The 23,939-nt window shown below is 32.7% G+C and overlaps 1 protein-coding gene across 1 annotated transcript; it reads left to right on the forward strand.

The window, feature by feature from the left end:
- Nucleotides 1-422: 422 nt before the first annotated feature.
- LOC134725242 (uncharacterized) lies at nt 423-18,352 on the forward strand. The gene is made up of 8 exons (XM_063588904.1): nt 423-518; nt 4,397-4,675; nt 7,227-7,372; nt 10,110-10,263; nt 12,487-12,759; nt 13,293-13,352; nt 14,932-15,001; nt 17,569-18,352. Exons 1-8 carry the CDS (start codon nt 455-457, stop codon nt 18,119-18,121), a joined length of 1,599 nt encoding a protein of 532 aa, XP_063444974.1. The 5' UTR covers nt 423-454; the 3' UTR covers nt 18,122-18,352.
- The last annotated feature ends 5,587 nt before the right edge of the window (nt 18,353-23,939 follow it).

The raw sequence follows: 23,939 nt of genomic DNA on the forward strand, positions 1-23,939 counted from the left end.
GAAACGCTTTCACAGATATTTATACATTATTTATAGCTAAAGGGGTAATTTATGTTTCGGATTAACTCTTTTTCCTCAAATAAATCGTCATAGAAAGTCAATAACATTGCAAAATATTACACGATTCACACTGCATTTCGAACTGCCAAATAAAGGCATCAGTAGTATACCGCTGTTTAAAAGTCATAAATCGATTGATGCACAACTTTTTGGTTTTTAGTTTTACTAATATATATAATGTATTATCACCACATTGTATAACAAATACACCTATGATGATGTGAAGGATACTTGGGGGTACTTTATGTATCTTAGATTTTATCAATGTAAATCCGATCAATCCCTATGGATGTATTTACACAGTATCATAAATTTATGACGATCTAATCATATTAAGGAAGTCAATTTATATTTTCAGCGGAAACAACAACTTGTTAGTAAAAAATTGGAAAAAATGATTTTGAAGGTCTACTTCCTCTTTGTTTTTGCAAGAGAAGTATTTTCTATTGAACTAAATAGTAAGTCATATTATATATTATTTATAGGTGTTCAGTTCATTTTATTATTTTTTTCTCATTAATTGTGTCATGGGTAGGAAAATATCTGTGTTGACAGGAAGTATCATTGATAAGGTCATAATTATAAATTAATTGTTTACAAAACGTTTTTTTTTTTATGTTTTTTTTTTTTTTAAATCAGGAATAGATTACCTTTGCTGAATTTGGCAAAACAATTTGGTCCTCAATGCCCTTCAACTTCGTATTTTATTTAGCCTTTTTAACATTTTTATTCGAGCATCGTTGATAGACTGGTATCTATGATGCTCATTTTATAAATCGAACATACGTTAAAGTGGAGCAGTCACCTTGTACTACAATTCCAGTAGGTGACATTATATCGTACATCAATTGTGTGGGGAATTGTTATTTCCCTAAAAGTGCTCGGCATTGAAAATAAGATGAAGAAATTTGATACTTGCTTTAAATTTACACTCTGGCATGAAAAAAAAAAGCAGTCACCTGCAAAAACATTCAAAATTATTAATCCTATGTTGTACTACATACTTTCGAAAACTTTCATTTTCTCTAATCTTTTGCAATTGACCAAAAATTAGCAATGATCACTTAATAACTGCATTCGTTGTTTATACTTTTAAAGCAAGAGGTTAGTTACTTTTAAAATTGTTACACGATGATGACTGATGTACCCATATTCTGACTATTTTATTTATTGTGTCTGTTTAGTTAACGCATCAATGTAAATATAACGGAAATTGATGAGACTGTCATCAAAGTGAGAGGGTTAGCGCTATAAAACCAGGTTTAATCCACCATTTTCTAAAGCAGTTGAAATGCTTTTACCAAGTCAGGAAGATGACAGTTCTTGTCCATTCGTTTTTGATGCGTTTTGTTATTTGATTTTACCATGTGATTATGGACTTTCCGAATTGATTTTCCTCTAAGTTCAGTATTTTTGTGATTTTACTTTTTACCAAACTACAAAAAACCCTTATCAATTGTCAAAATCAATTTGACTTAGGTAATCCATTTTGTCCAATATTGAAATTTGAAGAATCATTGTTCGAACGATTCTCAAGCTAGGAGAAAAAGCTAGTGCCGAACAATATCCCGTCCGTCATCCGCTGTACCACACAGGGCTGATCATCCTTTTTCGTTTATAAGACCCTGCGAAAAATGTGTTTCATCATGCCTATTTGAGATTTGTTTATCCAACGGCGCATGAGTATATTTGTCCGATTTTGTTCAACTCAGGTCACTGGATTCAATACCGAAAGTTGTTGAAAACGAGTGGAATTTTGCTTTAGGATTTAGAGAAAATTTCCCTTATGTCAATGTTCGCATAACATTAAAATATCAGTGGTAGTTTAAATTGCTGTTGTATACTTTTTGAGATAAAAGGAAAGTTGTTTCATTCATTTTAAATAAAAAGGTTGAACTTTGTCGATTAACTTTAGGTTTAAAGACTATTGGCAGGTATTCCATTAACTATATTCAATACAAACATTAAAGAAGTCGTCAACCAACCTTTATTCATTTCTAAGAGAGTAAACCGAGTTTGAAAATATGCAAAATAACAAAAATATCGAACTCCGAGGTTAAATCAAAACGAGAAGTCCATAATGAAATGGCAAAATCAAAACCTCAAACACATGAAACGAATATTATTACATTCTGAGTTAAATGCATCTGGTTCAATCCCAACTCCTACATTATATCCAACAGCTCTATCTAGAATATCATTTTTAAATGCATTTTATTTCATTGATTTTGTATTGACATTGTATCATAGATCAAATTTATTCTCCTCTCATATTTGAAGTGTTTTCCTTAGTTTTAGTTTGTAACCCGGGTTTTCCTTATCAATCGATTTATATTTCGAACAGCGCAATACGTTCGGTGTTCCTTGTGTCAATATGTCTTTTGATTGAGTTGTGCCATTTCAATTGATATTTATAGTGTGTCTATCTATATTTGATGTTGCACTTTTTATTTCGGATGAGGATGAAAGTTGGTTACTATTAGAAATCGTTAAAACCCGCTGCATTTGTTTGCACCTGTCCTAAGTCAGGAATCTGATGTTCAGTAGTTGTTGTTAACGACAAAATTATTTCATTTATTAATATTACTTTTACTTATGGATCTTGTCATACTTTGAATGACAAAACTATTTTATTCATTAATACTACTTTTTCTGTTAAGTCTGTTTTTTATGATATACATTTGACGTCACTCTGTACTTATGTATCCCGTCATACTTTGAACCACACAATTATTTTATTTATTATTATTACTTTTACTGTTAAGTCTGTTTTTGTTATATCTACTTTACGTGACTCTGAATTTATGTATGCCGTCTTACTTTGAACGACAAAATTATTTTATGTCTACCTGTGCGAATTTCAAACGCGCAATTTTACACCAGTACTGAAAACTTTCCATCCTTTACGGGTAGACTTTACATAGATAAATAAAATCGTATAAGATAAGCAAAATGAGGATGTTAAATTTGATGTATGCATGCCTTTTTGTGCTTCTTCGTTACATTTGTTTTTTTTTATAGTGATTAAGATGATAACATAATGTTGACTGCTGTACCCCTATTTTTGACATTTTTACTCTTTGAGTATGTTTGTTTTGTTCACGCATCGTTGACAATGTAATGGAATTTGATGCGACTGTCATACAAGTGAGAGGTTTAGCTAGCTATAAAACCAGGTTCAATCCACCATTTTCTACATTAGAAAATGTCTGTACCAAGTCAGGAATATGACAGTTGTTATCCATGCGTTTGATGTGTTTGGACTTTTGATTTTTCCTTTTGATTTTAGACTTTCCTTTTTGAATTTTCCTCGGAGTTCAATATTTTTGTGTTTTTACTTTTTGTTGATATGGTCCATAAGTGTTTCTCGTTTCTCCTTTTTTATAGAGATTAAAACGTTGGTTTGCCCGTTTGAATTGTTATACACCCTTATAAAAATTAAAATCACAAAAAAGAACCTCCAAGGAAAATTAAAAACGGAGAGTCCCCAATCAAATGGCAAAAGCAAGAGCACAAACACATCAAACGAATACATATTCATATTCCTGACTTGGTATAGACATTTTCTTATGTAGAAAATAGTGGATTAAACCTGGTTTTATAACTAGCTATACCTCTCACTTGTTTGACAGTCGCATCAAATTCCATTATATTGACAACGGTGTGTGAAATAAACAAACAGACATAATAGGTAAAAATGTCAAAAATAGGGGTACAGCAGTCAACATGGTGTTGTAATCTTCATCAATAAAAAAAACAAAATAAATATGTAACAAAGAAGCAAAAATGGCATACAGACCAAGAATATTAGCAAAAAGGACAAGAATACACAAATATACCATAGTTCAATAACACAATGACAGGATGTTTAAGTACAGAGCCACGTCAAATATGTATTAAAGAAACATAAAAAGACATGTAGACAAAGCACATAGCAAAATTGAAGGACAAGCATACAAACATTATTAACATTAGTACAATAACGTAATGTACCAGCATAGACGCACGCTGTTTGCTTTCTAAGTAACACCAAAAGACGTATAGACAAAGCACATAAGCAATAATGAAAGAAAAGAATACGAAAACTATCATAAACAATAACAAATTGACAGGATGTACAAGTATCACAAGTATCTTAATCATAATAAAAACAAACAAATATTTAACAAAGAAGCACAAATAGGCAAAAATCAAATTTAATAACCTCATTCATTGCTTTCTTACTTTTGAATATCATTTATGTATGCCAAATTCACCCATAAACGACCGAAAGATCTTTCATAAAGTCATAAAGTCGTTTATATTTGCTTACTATCTAGTTGGGTTTTTTTTTCAGGAACCACTACGGTATGTGAAAACGAAACAGCAAAGCTCTCGTGCATCAACAACTCGAATATTAAAATTACCAGTGTTCAAGTTGGTCGACTAAAAGAACCGTACCGTATTCAAACTGGTAGTATTGATCTTCTCAGTCTCAGTGATGATAATGTAACACAAACACAACATCAGTTAGAAGGGGTATGCAATGAAAAACAGTCCTGTCTAATCAATGAAACTTCTATCAATTTTAAACATTACCAAATACCAAGGACAATTGATGTGTCTTACAGATGTGGTAAGATATGTAAGAAATTTGACAGCATTTTCTTTGCTGGTTATATATCATACTTTATATAGGAAATGACTCCTTTAATGAATAATTATTACTGGTCTGACATGTATCATAAATATCGTTTTTATTATCAAAAAGATCGTGCATGAGAAGGTTGATAACCTTGCTCTAAAGTTTTAATAGAGACATATAATACAATATGTATCTGGTTTGAGTATAATTATTTACAAAAATAACATCGTTTTATCAACTCACTAAGTTTCTACGACCTTCTTGATTCCGTTTTGATTGTTGTCAAAGATCAATAAATAAAGGCAACAGTAGTATACCGCTGTTCAAAACTCATAAATCCATGAACAAAAAAACACGCCAGCAACAAAACCAAAATTTTAAGGAATCATAAAAACACGTGCAAGTATACTAAATGGAGATGTTTGATTTTAATATTTAAGGCACATAGACTGTTAATTGTGATCCGTTTTGATATGAATCTCATTTCAAATTAAGCAAGTAAAGGCAACATTAGTATACCGCTGTTCAATAGTAATAAATTGATTAATTAAGCGAAAAAAAATCCAGTTAACAAACGAACACCGAAGGGGGGAACTTCAACTATAATAGGAAAACAACGGAATCTTCCGAAACACTAAACTGCAACAAAATCAATGACCAACAAACATAGAAACCAACTATGTGATTAAAACTATTTGATATTCTATTTTCCTGACTTAGAAAGGGACATTATATAGAAATGTTTGATCGAACCTGGTTTGATGGCTAGCCAAAACACCCGTTTATATGGCAGTGTTAAACATACCACTAAAAGGACAAACATTTCGTGACAAGAATACAGTACCAATAAATAACATAAAAGAACATTAAAAGATGCAAGTACTGAATGAAATATTGAGAGAGAGAAAAATAAAGATTAAAATTATAAGGACGGGAATGAATATTTGCACCCAACTTTATAAAAAAAAACAAGTAAAATGAATTGGAAAATCTATATCATTATTTGTGTACTGTTACAGGTTAACAAATAACAACTTATAAATCGTCCCCGATGGTATCACCAGCCCAGTAGTCAGCACTTCAAAGTTGACATGAATATCAACTATATGGTCATTTTAATGAATTTTGTTTTTCTTCGAAAAACTAAAGACTTTTTATCCCCGGAATAGATTACCTTAACCGTATTTGGCACAATTTTTTGGAATTTCGTGTCCCCAATGCTCTTCAACTGTGTACTTGTTTGACTATTATAATGATTAGACAAACTAGTCCTTAAATCAAGTAGCTTCTTTTTAGTAGGTTTTTTTTTGTAATGATATATATTGGATATAAAAAAAATCCTACACGTTTCCAATAGCGCTACTCTGAAGAGCCGAAATATTGGCCAATATTTTCTAGTAAATGTACACAGGCAAAATGAGTAGGTACGGTAAGGACCTATTTTGGCCTCCATTTTCAGGTTCATCTGACGAAAGGTTTTGACCACTTTTTAAACACCTGAGTGTCTATTTCATTTGAATCAATTTGTTTATGTGAAAGATTTTAACTGATTTTGACATTAAAAACCACCCGATTCAAGCTTAAATATGAAAAATCTACCAAAAATAATATGCCGAAAAATGTCACCTTTCAGATGGGTTTAAAATGAAAGTGGCCGCATTCGTGTTCATCCTCAATCTTTTAATAGTTTATGTATTATCCTAAAATACAAGTTACATTTAAATATTAAGGATGAACACGAATGCGGCCACTTTCGTTTCACACGAAAAACGTCTAAAATTTAACTAAAATGCTAGAATTGTGAAGATTTCAGTAATTTATAATTTAACATGACTTATTGATCCTAGTACTTGATATACGTGCATTGTGTTGTCAAAAACAGCCCATGTTTTTGTAGCAGAAGCATTCTACTGTACAATAAATAACTAAAAGTTTCCATTTCAACAATTTTGTAAAACTGCTATATTATGGGGCCAAAAAGTGGTCTTACTGGACCTCCTTCTTTGCTCACATGAATTTCACATGAATCTCACATGAAATTCACATAAAAAATTCACGTGAGATTCACCTCAATCGAGCTTATACATGAAACTCACGTGAAAATGTTCATGTGAATTTCAAATGAATTGAGATTCACATGAATCTGATGTGAAATTTTTCATATGAATTTCAAGTGAAATTTACAACAATTTTTTTTAAAATGTTTATGACTTCAATTAAATTTTAAAATTTAGATGTTATTTGAAATACTCTATTTTGAAAATGTATGTGAATTTCACATCAGTTTCACATGAGATTCACGTGAAACTCACAAAAACTGATTTCACGTGAGTTTCATGTATAAGCTCGTTTGAGGTGAAATTCACATGTCAGATTCACATGAAATTAAACTCATATGAAATTGATGTGAATGAAATTTGCCTTTGTTATTGTTAGATTTGAACAGTAAATGCACACAAACACAGTTTATTGTAGTAGTAATCAGTTTTGAAGATTGAATCGCAGTTAAAATTCAGTAAAACTTGTATAAATTTCTCCACAGAATATGAGTATGTTGGGTGCTATATAGACAACTGGTCAAGGGCTTATCACTTTCAACCTAGAAATCCACACCATGAGATGTCGACACAGATTTGCTATCAATTTTGCTTGAAACAAAATCAATTTGTTACATTTTTTGCAACAGAGGTATATTTATTAACAAATATCAATAAAAAAAATGTATGAGATTAAGTCATGATAAACTCATCATAGATACCAGGACTAAATTTGGTATGTACGCCAGACGCGCGTTTCGTCTACAAAAGACTCATCAGTGAAGCTCGAATCCAAAAAAGTTAAAAAGGCCAAATAAAATTAAGTTGAAGAGCAATGAGAACCAAAATTCCTAAAAATTTTGCTAAATACAGCTAAGAATGAGACATTCACACAAAGTATATATGTATGGTATCGCTAAAAATCTCATTTATAATAATAGAAGGTTGCTTTGACAAAATGTTCGTTAATATTCAATATATAACTCTCAAAAGTAGTGTTGGTGTTTGGCAACTCTTTTTTTTATATTTATTGAATTTACCTCATTACGATTATGATTGAATTAAATAACTTTAAAGTTTGACATTTGCCCGAATTATCCGGGAAATAACTAGTTTGTGTTTACTGTGTGCAACGTAATACTGCAGTAATACTGCATAGTTTTCAAATTTCTCAATGGACTGTGATAGAATGTTAATGTGACGTTAGGTTGCATTTAACAAATATAAAAAGTGCTGCGATACAAAAGAAATGGCTGAATTAAAAAAGAATTCTTCAAGGACTTTCCATTAAACATTTTCCTCGGAGGTCGGTATTTTTGTTATTTTGCTTTCTATATTATTCAATACTAGAACACACCCGCGAAATCGCGGGCATATACAGCTTGTGAACTGTTGTAGAATGATTTTTTGTAAAAGATATTATGTATGGAGAATTACATAAAAGGTATCAAAAGCCCTCTTCCTTTTTCAAAAGTCCGATATTTGTTTCCCATCTGTTATTGTTTCTGGCCTACGACCACAATTATTCTTCTCCTTTGCTACAATGCTTCGTTTGGTAAACCGTCAAATCAAATTAAAAATTTGCACCGTTTCAAACATGAAATAAATGTAACTGCTTATATATAGACCATTATTAGTCTAAAAAATATGCTTCTATGACAATCCATCAGTGCTTTTTTTTTGAGAGCCTCATGAACATGCCAACGGTAGAATTTGAATCATGTATAAATAACTAATACCGACTAAGGCTAATTTAAGGGGTTGTCGGAGGGGAAATCCCGGGCTTAGAACCATGAAATCCCGAGATGCAGAATTTAAAGAAATTCATATCCCGAAATCGAAAAATATATTCCGGATCCCGTAAGGATTAATCCCCAAATCCCGAGCTTAAAAACACCCGATCCCGATGCCCCGAAAAAGGTCCTGCTTCCCTCTAATCTCTACCTTACTTTCATTTTTGCCAAATCACTATTTTCCCTTTTAACAATAATTTTATATGCCCCAATTATGGGCATTATGTTTTCTAGTCTGTGCATCCGTGCGTTCGTTTGTTCGGTCGTTCGTCTGTCCGTCCGTCTCGTCCGTCTGTCCCACTTCAGGTAAAAGTTTTTGGTCGAGGTAGTTTTAGATGAAGTTGAGCATGTTTTACTTATTTCAATATATATATGCAAGTGGTGTGGCCCCTTAAATAGTAAACATTTCAAAGAAAACAGTAAACAAATCAGGGACTTTCTATATTAACATAGAAATTCCCTGAAAGAATACAGAGAGTCTCTATATATTAAAGTAGTATAATCGTAGTTTACATGTAGATAAACGCGAAAAATATTTGTCCTCTCTAAAGAGGTATAATAGTTGTGATTCTTGTGATATAAACACCATGATATGGAGAACGCTCTACGATTGGTTGTACTTGTGTCACATGTTTTACTTATTTTAATATATATGCAATTGTTATGACCCCTTAAATAGTAAACATTTGAAGAAAAAAAACAGTAGACAGAATACAGAGAGTCTCTATATATTAAAGTAGTATAATCGTAGTTTACATGTAGATAAACGCGAAAAATAATTGTCCTCTCTAAGGAGTTATAATAGTTGTGGTTCTTGCGATCTAAACACCATGATATGGAGAACGCTCTGATTGGCTTATCTATTTTTCATTTTTGTTATTTATCATACGATTGGTTGTATTTGTGCATGTTTCAAACCGGAAGTATGATCTATGACTAAAAGACAGTCTGATGACGGAATCATATCCGGACTCCTTTTTTGTCGTTTTTCTCCCAAAATAACTCAATCTGAATAGTCATAAGAATGGATGACAAATGCGACTATACATGTTATCTATAGGACACAGAGGCATGATGATTGATTTATTGTGGAAGGAAGAGAAGCGACACCAAAAATGAGGTCTTCTCGTTTAATAGTATAGATTAAAATTAGTGTGCAATATAGCAAGCGTTTCTCTAAAAAGGTAGTCGTCTCATTGCTGATGACATTTGAAAATGTTGTTTGCATTGTAATGTAAGTTTTATTCATTCATGCTGGTAATACAGTACTTGAATCTAAAAGTTTGTGCATGTATAATGTAAAACATTGGTGAGTAATCAACGGGAGATATTAAGAATTACTCTATGACGCGAAATAATGAAATTAGACTATGAAAGTAAATCACCTATGATGTTGCTCCAATGTTTATCAAGAGATTTTCTACATTATTCTAAAAATGGTTTTCTAGCTTTTTCTATATTTGAAATCTTAGTTTAGCACCAATGGTTATTATTTGTTCCTAATCGTTTAAAGGATGACAATAACAGTTTCTGCGGAATAAATTAGATACATAAGCCGAGTAATAAATATTTTTTTATTGTATAACTGTGTTTAAGAATGGAAACGAATGTTATTGTGGAAATGGAGAAAAATTAGGCAATGGTGCGTATAGAGCTTCATCTGGGTGTAATGAGGCCTGCAAAAATAACCAAAACCGAGACGAGATGTGTGGTGGTAATTGGAGATTGTCAGTTTACGATATGAATACAGGTACGAACCAAATAATAATTATTTTGGTCATAGACCACAAATAATTTTATTGGAGTTTTTTTTTTATAAAAATTGGTCAATTAAAAAAAGTAATCATTCCAGGTTTGTTTGGGTTTGTTTTTTTGCAGAATCCGTATTGTGTGTAATGAATAGTAAAGGTCCAAAATTTATAAACTATTGTTGAATCTCAGAGGCCAAGAGGTCTGCCTTTCAACACTGAAGTGCTGTGTTCGAACCTCACTCGTTCAAGGTGCGTTCGAATCTAATCTGTATTGGCAAGGGTTGCTATTTTTCTTGTTGATTGTCGGTGGTTCTTTCCAGGTGGATTCCTCCACCAATGCATACTGGTTGACATGATAGAAACTAGAGACAAGAGTGCTAAAAATTGCGTTAGAAACCAATAAGCAATAAAAAAAAAAATGAGAATATACAGTTTTCGTAGACAAGTCGCTGAAAGATTTTAGAAAATTGAAAGTACTACCTTTATACACATGGCATTATCATAACTTCGATCAAATGAATTTTTTACTTATTTTTATAGAGTGTTACATCATCGTCCCAGGTTAGCGAAGGGTTGAGCGCCTGCTAACATGTTTAACCCCGCCACATTATATGTGTGCCTATCCCTAGACTGAAGCCTGTAATTGAGAGGTTGTTGTCTGTAGTTGTTGATCATATGCGTTGTTTGTTTATTGTTTTGTTCAGTTCTTGAATTTTTCTGTTGTACCACGTTCCAATCATTAGAGGATCCTAGGCGTCCACTAAAATATTCAACCCCGCCACATTCAATATGTGTATGTACCAAGTCAGGAGCGTGTAATCAGTAGTTGATGTTTGTTGCTGTGTTACATATTTGTTTTTCGTTTATTACTGTGTAAATAAATTAGGTTATTAATTTTCTCATTTAAAGTATTTTACATTTATCTTCTCGGGTGGTGGTATGGGCTTTGCTCATTGTTGAAGACCGCCCGGTAACTCTTAGTTGTAAATTTCTATGTCACTTTGGTCTCCTATGAAGAGTTGTCTCATTGGCAGTCATACTTTTTTTATATCTTAAAACATAAAAAAAATAGTTCAACTCTCTTCTTTTATTTTTATCCCATAATACAGAGAATGAAGATGTGAAATTCAGTAAATCTCCTTCTACTGTTTGCAAATTAAAATGAATCATGACTTGTTCGTTCAGATTTTAAATTGTAATGGGAACTAGAAAGTGTAATAGCAAGAAAAACAAGAAAATGTGGGTGAACGTCTATGCAGCAGCAAAAATACAACCCAAAAAGAACAACAGACTAGTGTCAAAACAGTATCCCAAACTTTAAATTCCGGGTCCCGAAATCGTTTGCATGATTCAAATACTACATTAATACAAAAAAAAAATACCTATATTGATGTAAACAGAACTGAAGACAAGCAATGTAGAAGTTTCTAAATTTTGACAGGCAAATGAATATGTTGAGGGTTGAAATCCTCTTATTTTACATATCAGTCATACCTTTTTACTCTCGAATCAGTGATCTATTTAAGGGTTCACGGAAAAACGTACAAGTATAAAGGAACATAAAGCGCACAATTATGTATTCTAATGATGTAATCGACAATAAAGAAGATACGTACAATTACTCCACAATAATGTATAATACTTTGGTAAAAACAAAACGCATCTAATATAGATTCCTAAAGCAAGCTTAATGTACTTAGACAGTTGATTTAAAATCATTTCATACTACTTAATAGTTGGGTATTGTCCCTATGATATATTCTGCGTTTTCATTCTCAATTTTACATTGACAAATCGACTGCTTTACTTGTGAGTAGATTTTATATTTAGCAATTTATTAAAAAGTACAGAAAAAACAGTACGTGCGAGGTTATAATTTTAATGATTACATATGTAATTTCAACATGTGAAAAACCATAAAGCACGCAAAAACCAAACAATATTGTTTTGATATTGCTAAGTTGCCTTCAGTGAAATTGGTATGATAATGTTATTAAAAAAAAACGTTAGATTCGTAAGCAAGCAAATGGCGAACTATTACTTTTTGTTTACAAATTTCAGTCATATATTAACAAATTTGAAAAAATATTTGTCGAATGTTTGATTTGATGTGTCTCTTTGGTGACTGCTGAATATTTATGATAATTATAATTCGGTAAAAAATGAAAGCAATTTGCTAAATTAAGGCAGTGGAAAATTAGTGAAAACTTATCATTCTAAAGGTAAACAAACAGTCAATGGCGTGCTAACAAAAAACAAGATAGACGTTAAGTGCAGCCATCATGCTGGTGCAAAAGATATAAGTGTAACTCTTCAACATTCATCTGTAACCTGTAAATCTAATGGAACTTCAGCGAAACGAAAGCTCTCGTTGAGTACTAACGAAGTGTACACTGGTAGAGACTATTGTTATCTCCTTGAGAATAGTGCTGAATTTAGGGATGACAAGTCTTGCTATGAGCCAATATTTGCGACATTGAATTATTCTTGTGTTGGTATGTAGATAAATTTTACATGCATATTTAGATTTTCATGTATGAAGAGTATAAACTTATCATAGATACCTTAGACATAATTTTAGGTGTTTGTAATATAAATAGTAAAGAATATAAGTCATTAAACCCATTGTGTTTTATTTTGAGTTAGATTGTTTTTATGTATTATTCGGTGTACCAAGTTTTTGTTTATGTTGATTGGTACTAGTTTTATCTTTCAAAATCATATTTTGAAGAATTTTCTTACAAAAGTAATTGCAATAAGGGCTACGATCAAGCTTATATTATTTGGGGACACAATGTTTAATAAATTAAGAAGCAAAAACAAATGTATTCACACACAAAATGATAATGACAACTAAATTATGTATCTTTCATCTATCTTTATTTGTTTCCATCTTTGACAAGCGATTTTTTTTCTCTCACATAAAGCCTTCAGTTTCAATTGAGTTTTACATTATATAAACACAAGTAGAGTATAAATACGTTATGAAGGATTATTTTGTAAAATAGATTGAATATATACATTGTAGAAAACCTTGCAACTGTGATCAGAGATGACACAATGAATAAGGGCGAGCAAAATGGAACAGGCAAGTATAAGGGAAGAATTTTATTTATTGTTGTTAGTAAAAAGCTTAGGAGTATGCTCGTAATTTTTGCACTGGAGACTTGATTTTTTTTTTAAATTTATAAATACAAAACCCGAGTAAAAGACGTTACTATGCCACAATTTCATCGAATGTTTTGTTTTCTCTCAATCGATTTATGACTTTTAAACAGCGGTATACTATTGTTGCTGTCATGGAATACTTTTTTCTCAGATTAAAACGTTTGTTACGATTTATAAATAAGTTGAAAACAATGAAAATGAAAATAGTACGAATGTATAGTCTTTTTCAGACAATTTCGTAAAAACAGTCCTGTTGAACTTACTTTAAATAAAGGTAATACTAACAATGACCACTGCCCTTTCCTCGATCTTGATATCTATATCACTAACAGAAAGCTTAATGCTAAAATTTATGATAAAAGAGATGATTTTTCATTTCCTATCGTTAATTAATCATTTTTAGATGGTGACGTTCCCTTGTCACCATCTTACGGTGTTTATATATCCCAACTTGTACGATTCGCTCGTGTATGTAACAATGTTTTAGATTTTAACGAGAGAAATTTATGTATTGCTGAAAAATTATTCCACCAGGGTTTTCGATATCACAAACTAGTCAAAACATTTACTAAATTTTATCATCGGTAAAAGGACATCATTCGTAAATATAGCTCAACATGCAGACTTCTTATACGTTTAGGTATTTCACATCCATTTTTTTATGGAATTATTCTTGATACAGCACAAAAATGTCAGTATTCACCACAGAAACTAACAAAACCTTTAAATAGGCTTATTAAGAAGGGATATAGTTACGATACTGCGTTAATATTGATTCACTTATAGGGTCTTTGAATCGGAACTAAACACATTTATTCAAAAACCAGTTGTTGGCATGACACGGGTTATGTTCTTCTCATATATGTTATGATGGTATAATATTAAACCCCTAACGGGAAGGATTGTGCCTGATATTCATATGATGAAATCATAATCTTTCAATCAGTTTAATTGAAGTCTGGAGCTAGCATGTCAGTTAGCTGCTAGTAGTCTGCTGTTATTTATGTATAATTGTCATTTTGTTTATTTTCTTTGGTTACATCTTCTGACATCAGACTCGGACTTCTCTTGAATTGAATTTTAAATGTACGTATAATTATGCGTTTACTTTTCTACATTGGCTAGAGGTATAGGGCAGGTTTGAGATCTCATAAACATGTTTAACGCCGCCGCATTTTTGCGCCTGCCCAAGTCAGAAGCCTCTGATCTTTGCTAGTCTTGTATTATTTTAATTTTAGTTTCTTGTGTACAATTTGAAAATTAGTACGGCGTTTATTATCACTGAACTAGTATGTATTTGTTTAGGGGCCAGCTGAAGGGCGCCTCCGGGTGCGGGAATTTCTCGTTACATTGAAGACCTGTTGGTGACCTTCTGTTGTTGTTTTTTCTATGGTCGGGTTTTTGTCTCTTTTATACGTTCCCCATTTCCATTCTCAATTTTATGTTTATTCGTCTTTGATTTCAAAAACTACCTATTGATGCATAATAATATATTATAGGTCTAATTATTGGCGCAATAGGAGGAGTATCAATCATCGTAATAGCAGCTTTACTGTTGTTGGCATTAAGGTAATTATACAATGCAGATTGAATCTTGTAAGACCTACAATGGATACTTTTTATGCTACACGCTCCAAATATTTGCTTTAATCGTCGATTGGTCAATAATTTGAATGACTGTTTTTAATTATGTTTTATCCAAATTTTGATTTGTTTTACCTTTGACATTCCAAATCAATTGAATAAACATTACATGGTAATAATTCAATAAAATGTCTGATTAGATCTGACCATTTTGGTTATTTGTAAGTCTATCACAGACGGGATTTATAATGATATGCTGTTGTGATTTGTGATATGTTGTTTTCCAAACGTTATGCCACAAGATTCGTCGTATTGCCCGTTCCATTTTGCTCATCCTTATTCGTTGTGTCATTTGAGACCACTTTTCACATATATCACAAAGGAGTATTAATGTATAAGTGTGTAAATAGTCTTGCACCTGATTATCTTTGTCAATAATTTAATAATAATCAAAATGTCAATGCAAGACATTCTTTGCGTTCATCGGACAATAACTGTCTTTTTTGACCACGTCCAAGAACAAATTTTATAAAAAGCATTTCAATATTCCGGTATGGTTTCTTTGAAACAGTATTCCTGTTCAAATAAAAAAGATAGAAACGATGGAACAGTTCAAACAAAGCTTTTATAGTTTCTTGTTTCTAAATTAAAAAAAGTAATTATCAAATGACATTTACCCATTAAATAAAAGTCCATATATTTATCTTGTACATCAGACATTAACAAAATGACCTGAAATGACATGAACCTATTCTGTATGTTTTTTGCCTTTTGTTTTACGTAAAAAGTATGAATGTAAATATATAACTTATATTATTGTATATTTTGAATTATTTAGAGGGCATCAGGGGAGATTAGTATTGCACAAACTGATTTTACCCTCTTTAAATAAATATAAAAAAGAAGATGTGGTATGATTGTCAATGAGACAACTATCCACACAAGACCAAAATGACACAGACATTAACAACTATAGGTCACCGTACGGCCTTCAACAATCAGCAAAGCCCATACCGCATAGTCAGCTATAAAAGGTCCCGATAAGACAATGTAAAACAATTCAAACGAGAAAACTAACGGCCAGTATTTATTATTATTATTATTATTATTATTATTATTATTATTATTATTATTATTATTATTATTATTATTATCCGTCTACCGGTCCATCCACTCATAGTGAAATTACTAGATATAAAAATGAAGATGTGGTTTGTTTGACGATGAGACCACTCTTCGCAAGAAAACAAATGACACAGAAATTCTTAACTATAGATCACTTTATGGCCTTCATCGTAAAGTATATTTTGGTATTTACCTGGCGCAGATAGTTTTTTCTTCTGTATTGTTGATTAATTTTAGCATTTTATTTTGAAAGTAATCAGTAAATATCATGTTAATTATTACTTTTTTTAACAAGTTTCGTGTTGAGTTGGTGTATTCACCTCGATTTTAGTTTGTACACCGGATTTGTTTTCTCTCAATCGATTTATGACTTTTGAACAGAGGCATATTACTGTTGCCTTTATTTGAGTTGATAAAGTTATGCCGCAGTTCTTTTACCAAAGATTGGTTTCTGACATTATATAAACTATTCGCCCTTTAAGAATCAAGCGTGTTTTAAAGATCGCGTATTTCAACAATGCATGTGTGCCTAGCAGGGCTTTGATTGGGGTACTTGTTTGTGTATCTTAATCCCTAGTAGGACTGTCGCAATAATATAGTTTAACGTCGTATTTGCCATCTGCCCCATGCTAAATGTGATGTCAGTTTTTGAATAGTGTACAAAATTCAAAATATGTGTCGTTATATATATATATTATTGAAGTCTGGAGCTGGCATGTCAGTTAACTGCTAGTAGTCTGTTGTTATGTATGTATTATTGTCATTTTGTTTATTTTCTTTGATTACATCTTCTGACATCAGACTTAGACTTTTTTTGGATTAAATTTTGATGTGCGTATTGTTATGCGTTTACTTTTCTACATTGGCTAGAGGTATAGGGGGAGGGTTGAGATCTCACAAACATGTTTAACCCAGCCACATTTTTGCGCCTGTCCAAAGTTATGAGCCTCTGGCCTGTGTTAGTCCTGTATTATTTTAATTTTGGTTTCTTGTGTACAATTTTGAAATAAGTATGGCGTTCATTATCACTGAACTAGTATATATTTGTTAAGGGGCAAGCTGAAGGACACCTCCAGGTGCGGGAATTTCTCGCTACATTGAAGACCTGTTGGTGACCTTCTGCTGTTGTTTTTTTTTTCTTTGGTCGGGTTGTTGTCTCTTTGACACAATCCCCATTTCCATACTCAATTTTATATATCTGAGTTTAATGTCTAATAAGAAATTACGTCTCTGGTAGTAAATTCATTCATAGCTTATCCACAAAGTCCATTAGTGTACCTGTCTATCATTATCGTGACCTCTTAAGGTCTTTTGATGGTGCTTTTTCAAGGAGTAATATATGTGTGATTATAACGTTCATTCTATAAGTGTATTTTTTTAAAGTATGATCAAAGGTTAATTTGCATTATGCACGCCATCTGTTACAGGGAGAAGATACAACACAAAGCTGCGGAACAACATCCTCATGACAAGTTATCTAATTCGGGAAGGTCATTTTCTGAGGGGAATGATGACAACCATCTTTATGCAAATGATAAATCCCCTCAACAAAATATGGACGTGTCTAATGCAGAAAACATTATATACTTGAACTATGATGAAAATTCTGTAGTATTCAGTAGACCAACTGACGATACATGTAACACTAGTCTAAAAGGGATACAAAATCAGCCAGCCGACATTAAACCGGTTAATCCTGATACAAGAGTTTATTGCAACTACACTTCAAATATAGCTGGAATCAACCATACATCAGGCGGAGAAATAACTGACAATGATGCAGCTCAAACAGAGGTTGAGTATGAATATACAGACAGAGTGATGCGGAAGAATTACAATGTGTGTAATGAGACAAAAGATGGGGTATATGATGTAGGTAGTCATGTCAGATCAGAAACAAAGAATGAAGATACTTATGATCACTTTTTCGGAGATACTACGGAGGATGATTATGATATTTCCTGTATTAAAAAGATGTAATGATACTAGACTACTTATTCTGACAAGCTTTGTGAATGCAATTCTATATAGGAGACAATAATAACGAAGTAATAAACCCTCTGTCAGAGCTATGGTGACATGGATGGAGGCTTTCATAAAAACATCTATCTAAAAATTAACCGGATTTTCTTTTGAAAATAATGTATAGAATAACTTGACGTTATGCATTGGATATAATGTTCATTTTGAAAAGAGACATTTCTTTCTGAATCGTCGTTTTTAACTGTTTGATAGTCAAATATTATTCGAACACATGAAGTCCTTTTTTGCTGTAATAATACAGGTTTATTTGGTGAGCTTTCACACTTTGGTTATGTGTTTTGCTGCTGTATACATGTAATGCCTGAAGCAAATGCATCTTGTACTTTTATTCCAGCTCCATCATATTGTTTTGTTTTAAAAAATCACCATCCATCAATGGAAAAAATTTCTCACAAGGATGATTTTTTTGTTATCCCTGTTCGCATGTTTCGCCATCCGGTATACAGCTTTTTGTTTTGTTCTTTCGGACATTGTTCTTGTACTCCATAATTTGTCCTCTTCATTTTGACGTTTTAGTACAATTTCGTTGTCCTTATATATTGATTCACATGTTACACCTCCTACCTGTTCTCCGAATCATTGAATTGACAAGAAGTTTACTTTTTGTGTGTCAATACCTAACTTATCTTTATTGTATTAAATGTATCTTCTGTGTTTTCTTCCGGATGAAATCGAATGCCAGTAAATGAGATATTGTATGAATTTTGCAACTATCCCAAATTGTACCTGATGTTGGTAGTTTCGAAACGCAAGCACGTTTCGTGCACACGTTAAGTATCTGCAATCACTCAAACTGGTTATCCTTTGTATTATGTATAGCATAAGAAGGTCATCGAAAGTCATAACAAGAAAGCAAAAAATGCACAAAACCATCTTTAACTCGACGTTTATATAAAATATCGTGACCTTAGAATAAAGTTGTGAATTTTCAATTCAGATTTACATTAATTTTAAAAAAATTATTTATTTTACAATTATAAAGCAACTTATTCCTTGGAATAGGGTTGCTGCCTTCAAGGAAACTATCGAGCCTTGGTTCCTAATGGTTAAATGAAGAGTCATTCTTTGAAAGATGCGCTAACACCATCATTGTTTTAGTATCTGACAGTTACTGAAATTATGTATCAAAGATAGATATAGGAAGATGTGGTGTGAGTGCCAATGTTACACCCCAGCTCTATTGTTCTACTTCATAGTTTCTATTTTTGAAACACTGGTAAATTGAATAGATCTATTGTTACGAATAACAATGGATTTTGACCACAGACTGTGACAAGCGGGGTTTCTGGAAACCCCTGTTTCTACATCCCGCAAACAAAGTCCATTGTTATTCGTAACAATAGAAATTGATTATTCTTTAAATAGCATGAACACAAGAAATTACTTACAGTGTTCACTACAAATTGTTTCAAGATATTAAAAAAAAAAACATTTAAGGAAATTCCAATAGCGAAAAAAAAATTAAACATTTATTTTAAATTAAAAAAAAATCTTCAATTACTCCTTTGCTGAAAGTAATATTTGTTTTATCCCAGTCATATGTTTCTATCATAAAAAAGGGGGGGTTCTAACTCTTAACCCCCTCCCCCCCCCCCCCCCCCCCGTTATCCAGTGGCCGATCCGGGGTAGGGGCTCCGCGGGTTGGACCAGATTTAAAAGATCAATGTATATGACTTATTTGAACCCCCGCCCCTTTCTTTTGAGTTGGGAACCCCAGCTGGATCAGCCCCTCTTCCGCAAAAGAGGGAGTTACGAAATATTAAATCTGTATCATTGTATGCTGAGCGTGCCTTTGAAGTCGGGTTTCTATTGCAGACACACTTATCCCTTTGTAGGTCCGAATATGAATGTTTATTCATTCTCGAGAAGAGGGGGGGGGGCTTTTCCCCCCATTAAACAGTAAGATAGAAAATATAGTTATGATTACCTTTATTTAACTGATACAGGTAAGTACTTTAGGTTATAATATTGCCTTTATCTTTTAAATTAGTCTCATCTACCAAATCCAACGCTTGCTAAGAAATGTCGTCCGTCTCATACCCTTCCATATTGACAACTGCATACAAGGAGCATGACGTATTTTTGGTTTTTAATATGAATACACGACACGGTCAACCTTGACCTGCTGATCCATATCAACCCAAGGATTTATTTGGAATATGAAAAACAACCTTGACATTGGTAAAACATACTCACTTGTCAAAGTGTGAACGAAGATAACCAAAAAAGGTTACTAGTGGGTTTTCATGTAATAACAAATAAATCTTATAAATAATGGTTTGATATTGTCAATAAAATATATGCTATCGTTTTTTTTTTTCATTTTATAATTAATGTTAACAATATAGAGTTTAGAATGGGGTGTAAGTTAGTTATACACCTCGGGATACGGCATGTCTGGATAAGAAACCCCTACGGCCTCCGGCCGACGGGGTTTCTTATCCAGACATACCTTTCCCTCGGTGTATAACTATTACAGATATCTCTCCGTCCAAATAACAATTTATAAAAGTAAACTATTATAGGTCAACGTACGGCCTTAAATACGGAGTCTTGGCTCACACCGAACAACAAGCTATGAAGGGCCCCAAAATTACTAGTGTAAAACCATTTAAACGGGAAAACCAACGGTCTAATTTATATAAAAAACGAGAAACACGTATAAATAAACGACAACTACTGTACATCAGATTCCTGACTAAGGACAGGTGCAAACATTTGCAGCGGGATTAAACGTTTTAATGGTATCAAACTTTCTCCCAGGCTGGCCTACTTCGATTCGTCCAACTCGGGTTAGAAGAGTCTGTCGAGTTTACTCGACTGACAACCGAACCCCCCGAGTTTGAACTTTTGAACATACCCGAGTTAACTCTACATCAACCCTGGGTCGAGGCAGGTTTAGTCGAGTTTCAAGATGGCGTCAAATAATTGCAACAACAAAAAATGATACGAAATAAATGGTTTTTGACAAAATACAGCCGAAGAAAGGGGTTGACAATGGGAATTTATGTTTGTCTGTATTATTGAATCAACAAATATAGTTCACGTGTGTATCAACTGTCGGTAATTTTTATAAATAAAACAAAATTATAATTTTTTTCTCGGAACGATTTTTTTTCTCAATTTTTTTTCGATAACAAACTTTTTTTTATCAAAGCACACATGATTAGGACTTCTCTTACTGACACATAAATGTTTTTATTCTTATTTTAATGCATTTTTGTTCACGTCCCTTTTAATATTCAACTTTTGACTTTGATTCGGAAATGTTGCGCACATGCGCATAAGCAATGTTTTTTTACTCGAGTCAACCAGAGTAGGACGAATCGAAGAAGGCCCCTAGCATAACATCATAATATAATATCAATTGGAAGGCTTAACTCAATCAAAAAACGAAAATTAACACACTATGAACGAATAAATTTGAAAGATGTCCACTTTTTGTAGTCACAGCCTCATCCCCTATTCCTCGATTGTGACAACACCAGGGTTTCCCCTGGGTCAATTATTTTTTTCGCCACCTCTTTCACCAAAACAATATATTTTTCGCCACTTTATTATTTTTTTCGCCAAGTAACACAAATATATTTTACTTTAAAAAAAAAAAATCCAGCCCCCCCCCCTAAATAAGAAGTGGGTTTCACAACAAAATGAAGCATCGTATTGCTTGGAATTGATCTCTCTTGTAAGGTGTAGTCATTACATTGAAGGGTTACTCTCATGCCAACCTTTTGAAAAGATTTCTTCATAACGACAGTTTTCATTTCTAGACCATCGTAAATAACTAAAACTATATGCTTGAAACACAAGTATCACTGAATCGACTTTGAAGTACAGACTCAAATCAATGATCTATATGAAAGTTAAATGATAAAGTTTTAAATCAGAGACCTTTCTCGATTTTGAACATTTTTTGTTAATGTTCTTTACTGGGCTATCATTTAAAGAAGGGGAGGAAGCGTAAAATTTTTGCTTCAAATACGTGGCGCGTCGGAAAGTGGTAAATAAATCCCTTTTGTGACATGCGACAGAAGCCATTTAATCATATCATTTTGTCATATCATACAATCAACACCTTTATTAATTAGTTCTTTGATGTCGATAGCTATGAATGCAATCAGTTGATTATTGATTTCTGTCAAAATCTTAACGAGTTCCAGGTGAATTCCGAGTATTGTCTGATCGGTAAAGTCAGAGAAACCCGCAAAAAGTAAATAAACAAGATGGCTGAAAATAAATCGTTATATATGATTCTTTCGCCAAATTCTTTCGCCAATGACGAAATTTAATCGCCACAATTATTATTTTTTCGCAAATCGCGAAAATGGCGACCGCCAGCGCACAACACATAATTCGATTTAGCATTGGTGGAACATGTGTTGTGCGCTGGCATAAACACAATGGTTGCGAATAGCTATAGTAGGTAGAGCATTAACTGTTTGTCCTTCATGAGAACAAGTTCAGCCCAAGTGTTTTTGGTAGGGTACATACTTGTTGGTCTACCTTTGGTTTTCCATGCAATGTTTTACTGTTAATCTGTTCGTCGTTTTTCTTTTAGTTTTAGTAGATTATTTTTAGCTCACCTGGCTCATCCCTTTGCGTCCGGCGTCCGTCGTCGTCCGGCGTTAGCTTTTACAAAAATTTTCTCCTCTGAAACTACTGGGCCAAATCAAACCAAACTTGGCCACAATCATCATTGGATATCTAGTTTAAAAATGTGTGGCTTGACCCAGTCAACCAACCAAGATGGCCGCCACGGCTAAAAATAGAACATAGGGTAAAATGCAGTTTTTGGCTTATGACTCAGATTTTCAGATGAATCGGTCAATTGGTTGTTGGGTTGCTGTCCCTGAATTGGTAATACTATTATAGATAGAGATAAACTGTAAATAGCTATAATGTTCAACAAAGTAAGATCTACAAATAAGTAAACATCACCTAAATGGTCAATTGACCCCTTAAGGAGTTATTGCCCTTTATAGTCAATATTTAACAATTTTCATTAATTTGGTAAATTTTTGTAAATTTTTACCAAATATAGTTCTCTGTTTCTAATGGGCAAAGTTCATTATAGATATAATTGTAAGAAGCAAAATTGTCTGTAAAGTAAGAACTTCAAACACATCACCATCACCAAAATACAATTTTGTCATGAATCCATTTGTGTCCTTTGTTATAAAATATGCACATAGACCAAGGTGAGCGACACAGGCTCTTTAGAGCCTCTAGTTTTGTATTTTGCTCACCTGGTGCAAAGGGCTAAATAGAAAATACCTTTACCAAGTCATATTTATAACAGTTGTTATCCAATTGTTTAATGTATTTGAGCTTTTGATTTTGCCATTTGAATACGGACTTTCCGTTTTGAATTTCCTAGGAGTTCGGTATTTTGTGGGGTTTTTTTTTAGTCAGAAAAGCACTTTTAAAACAGATTGGGACAAAATACAAATTATATAAAACACATGTATAAGGGTCTGTTTGGAGTTTCCATAAAAAATAATAATGGACAAAACTTGCAGAATAAAGGATACAAATATTAAGAATAGAGAAACCTGAGTAGTCCAAATTATTAAGAATTTAAGAGAATAATGGGATTCATTAATAAAGAATAGAGAAAAAATAGCATAAAAGGATTACATAATTAAAGGACCCACACACTTCATCAAGACACCTCCGTGAATACGGTAAGTGTACAACAATCAGTTCATCAAATGATCCTCAACGGTGTGGATATTGTTGCATGGACAATTTTCAA

Source organism: Mytilus trossulus, chromosome 7, assembly GCF_036588685.1.
Source record: "Mytilus trossulus isolate FHL-02 chromosome 7, PNRI_Mtr1.1.1.hap1, whole genome shotgun sequence".
Lineage (NCBI taxonomy): Eukaryota > Metazoa > Mollusca > Bivalvia > Mytilida > Mytilidae > Mytilus > Mytilus trossulus.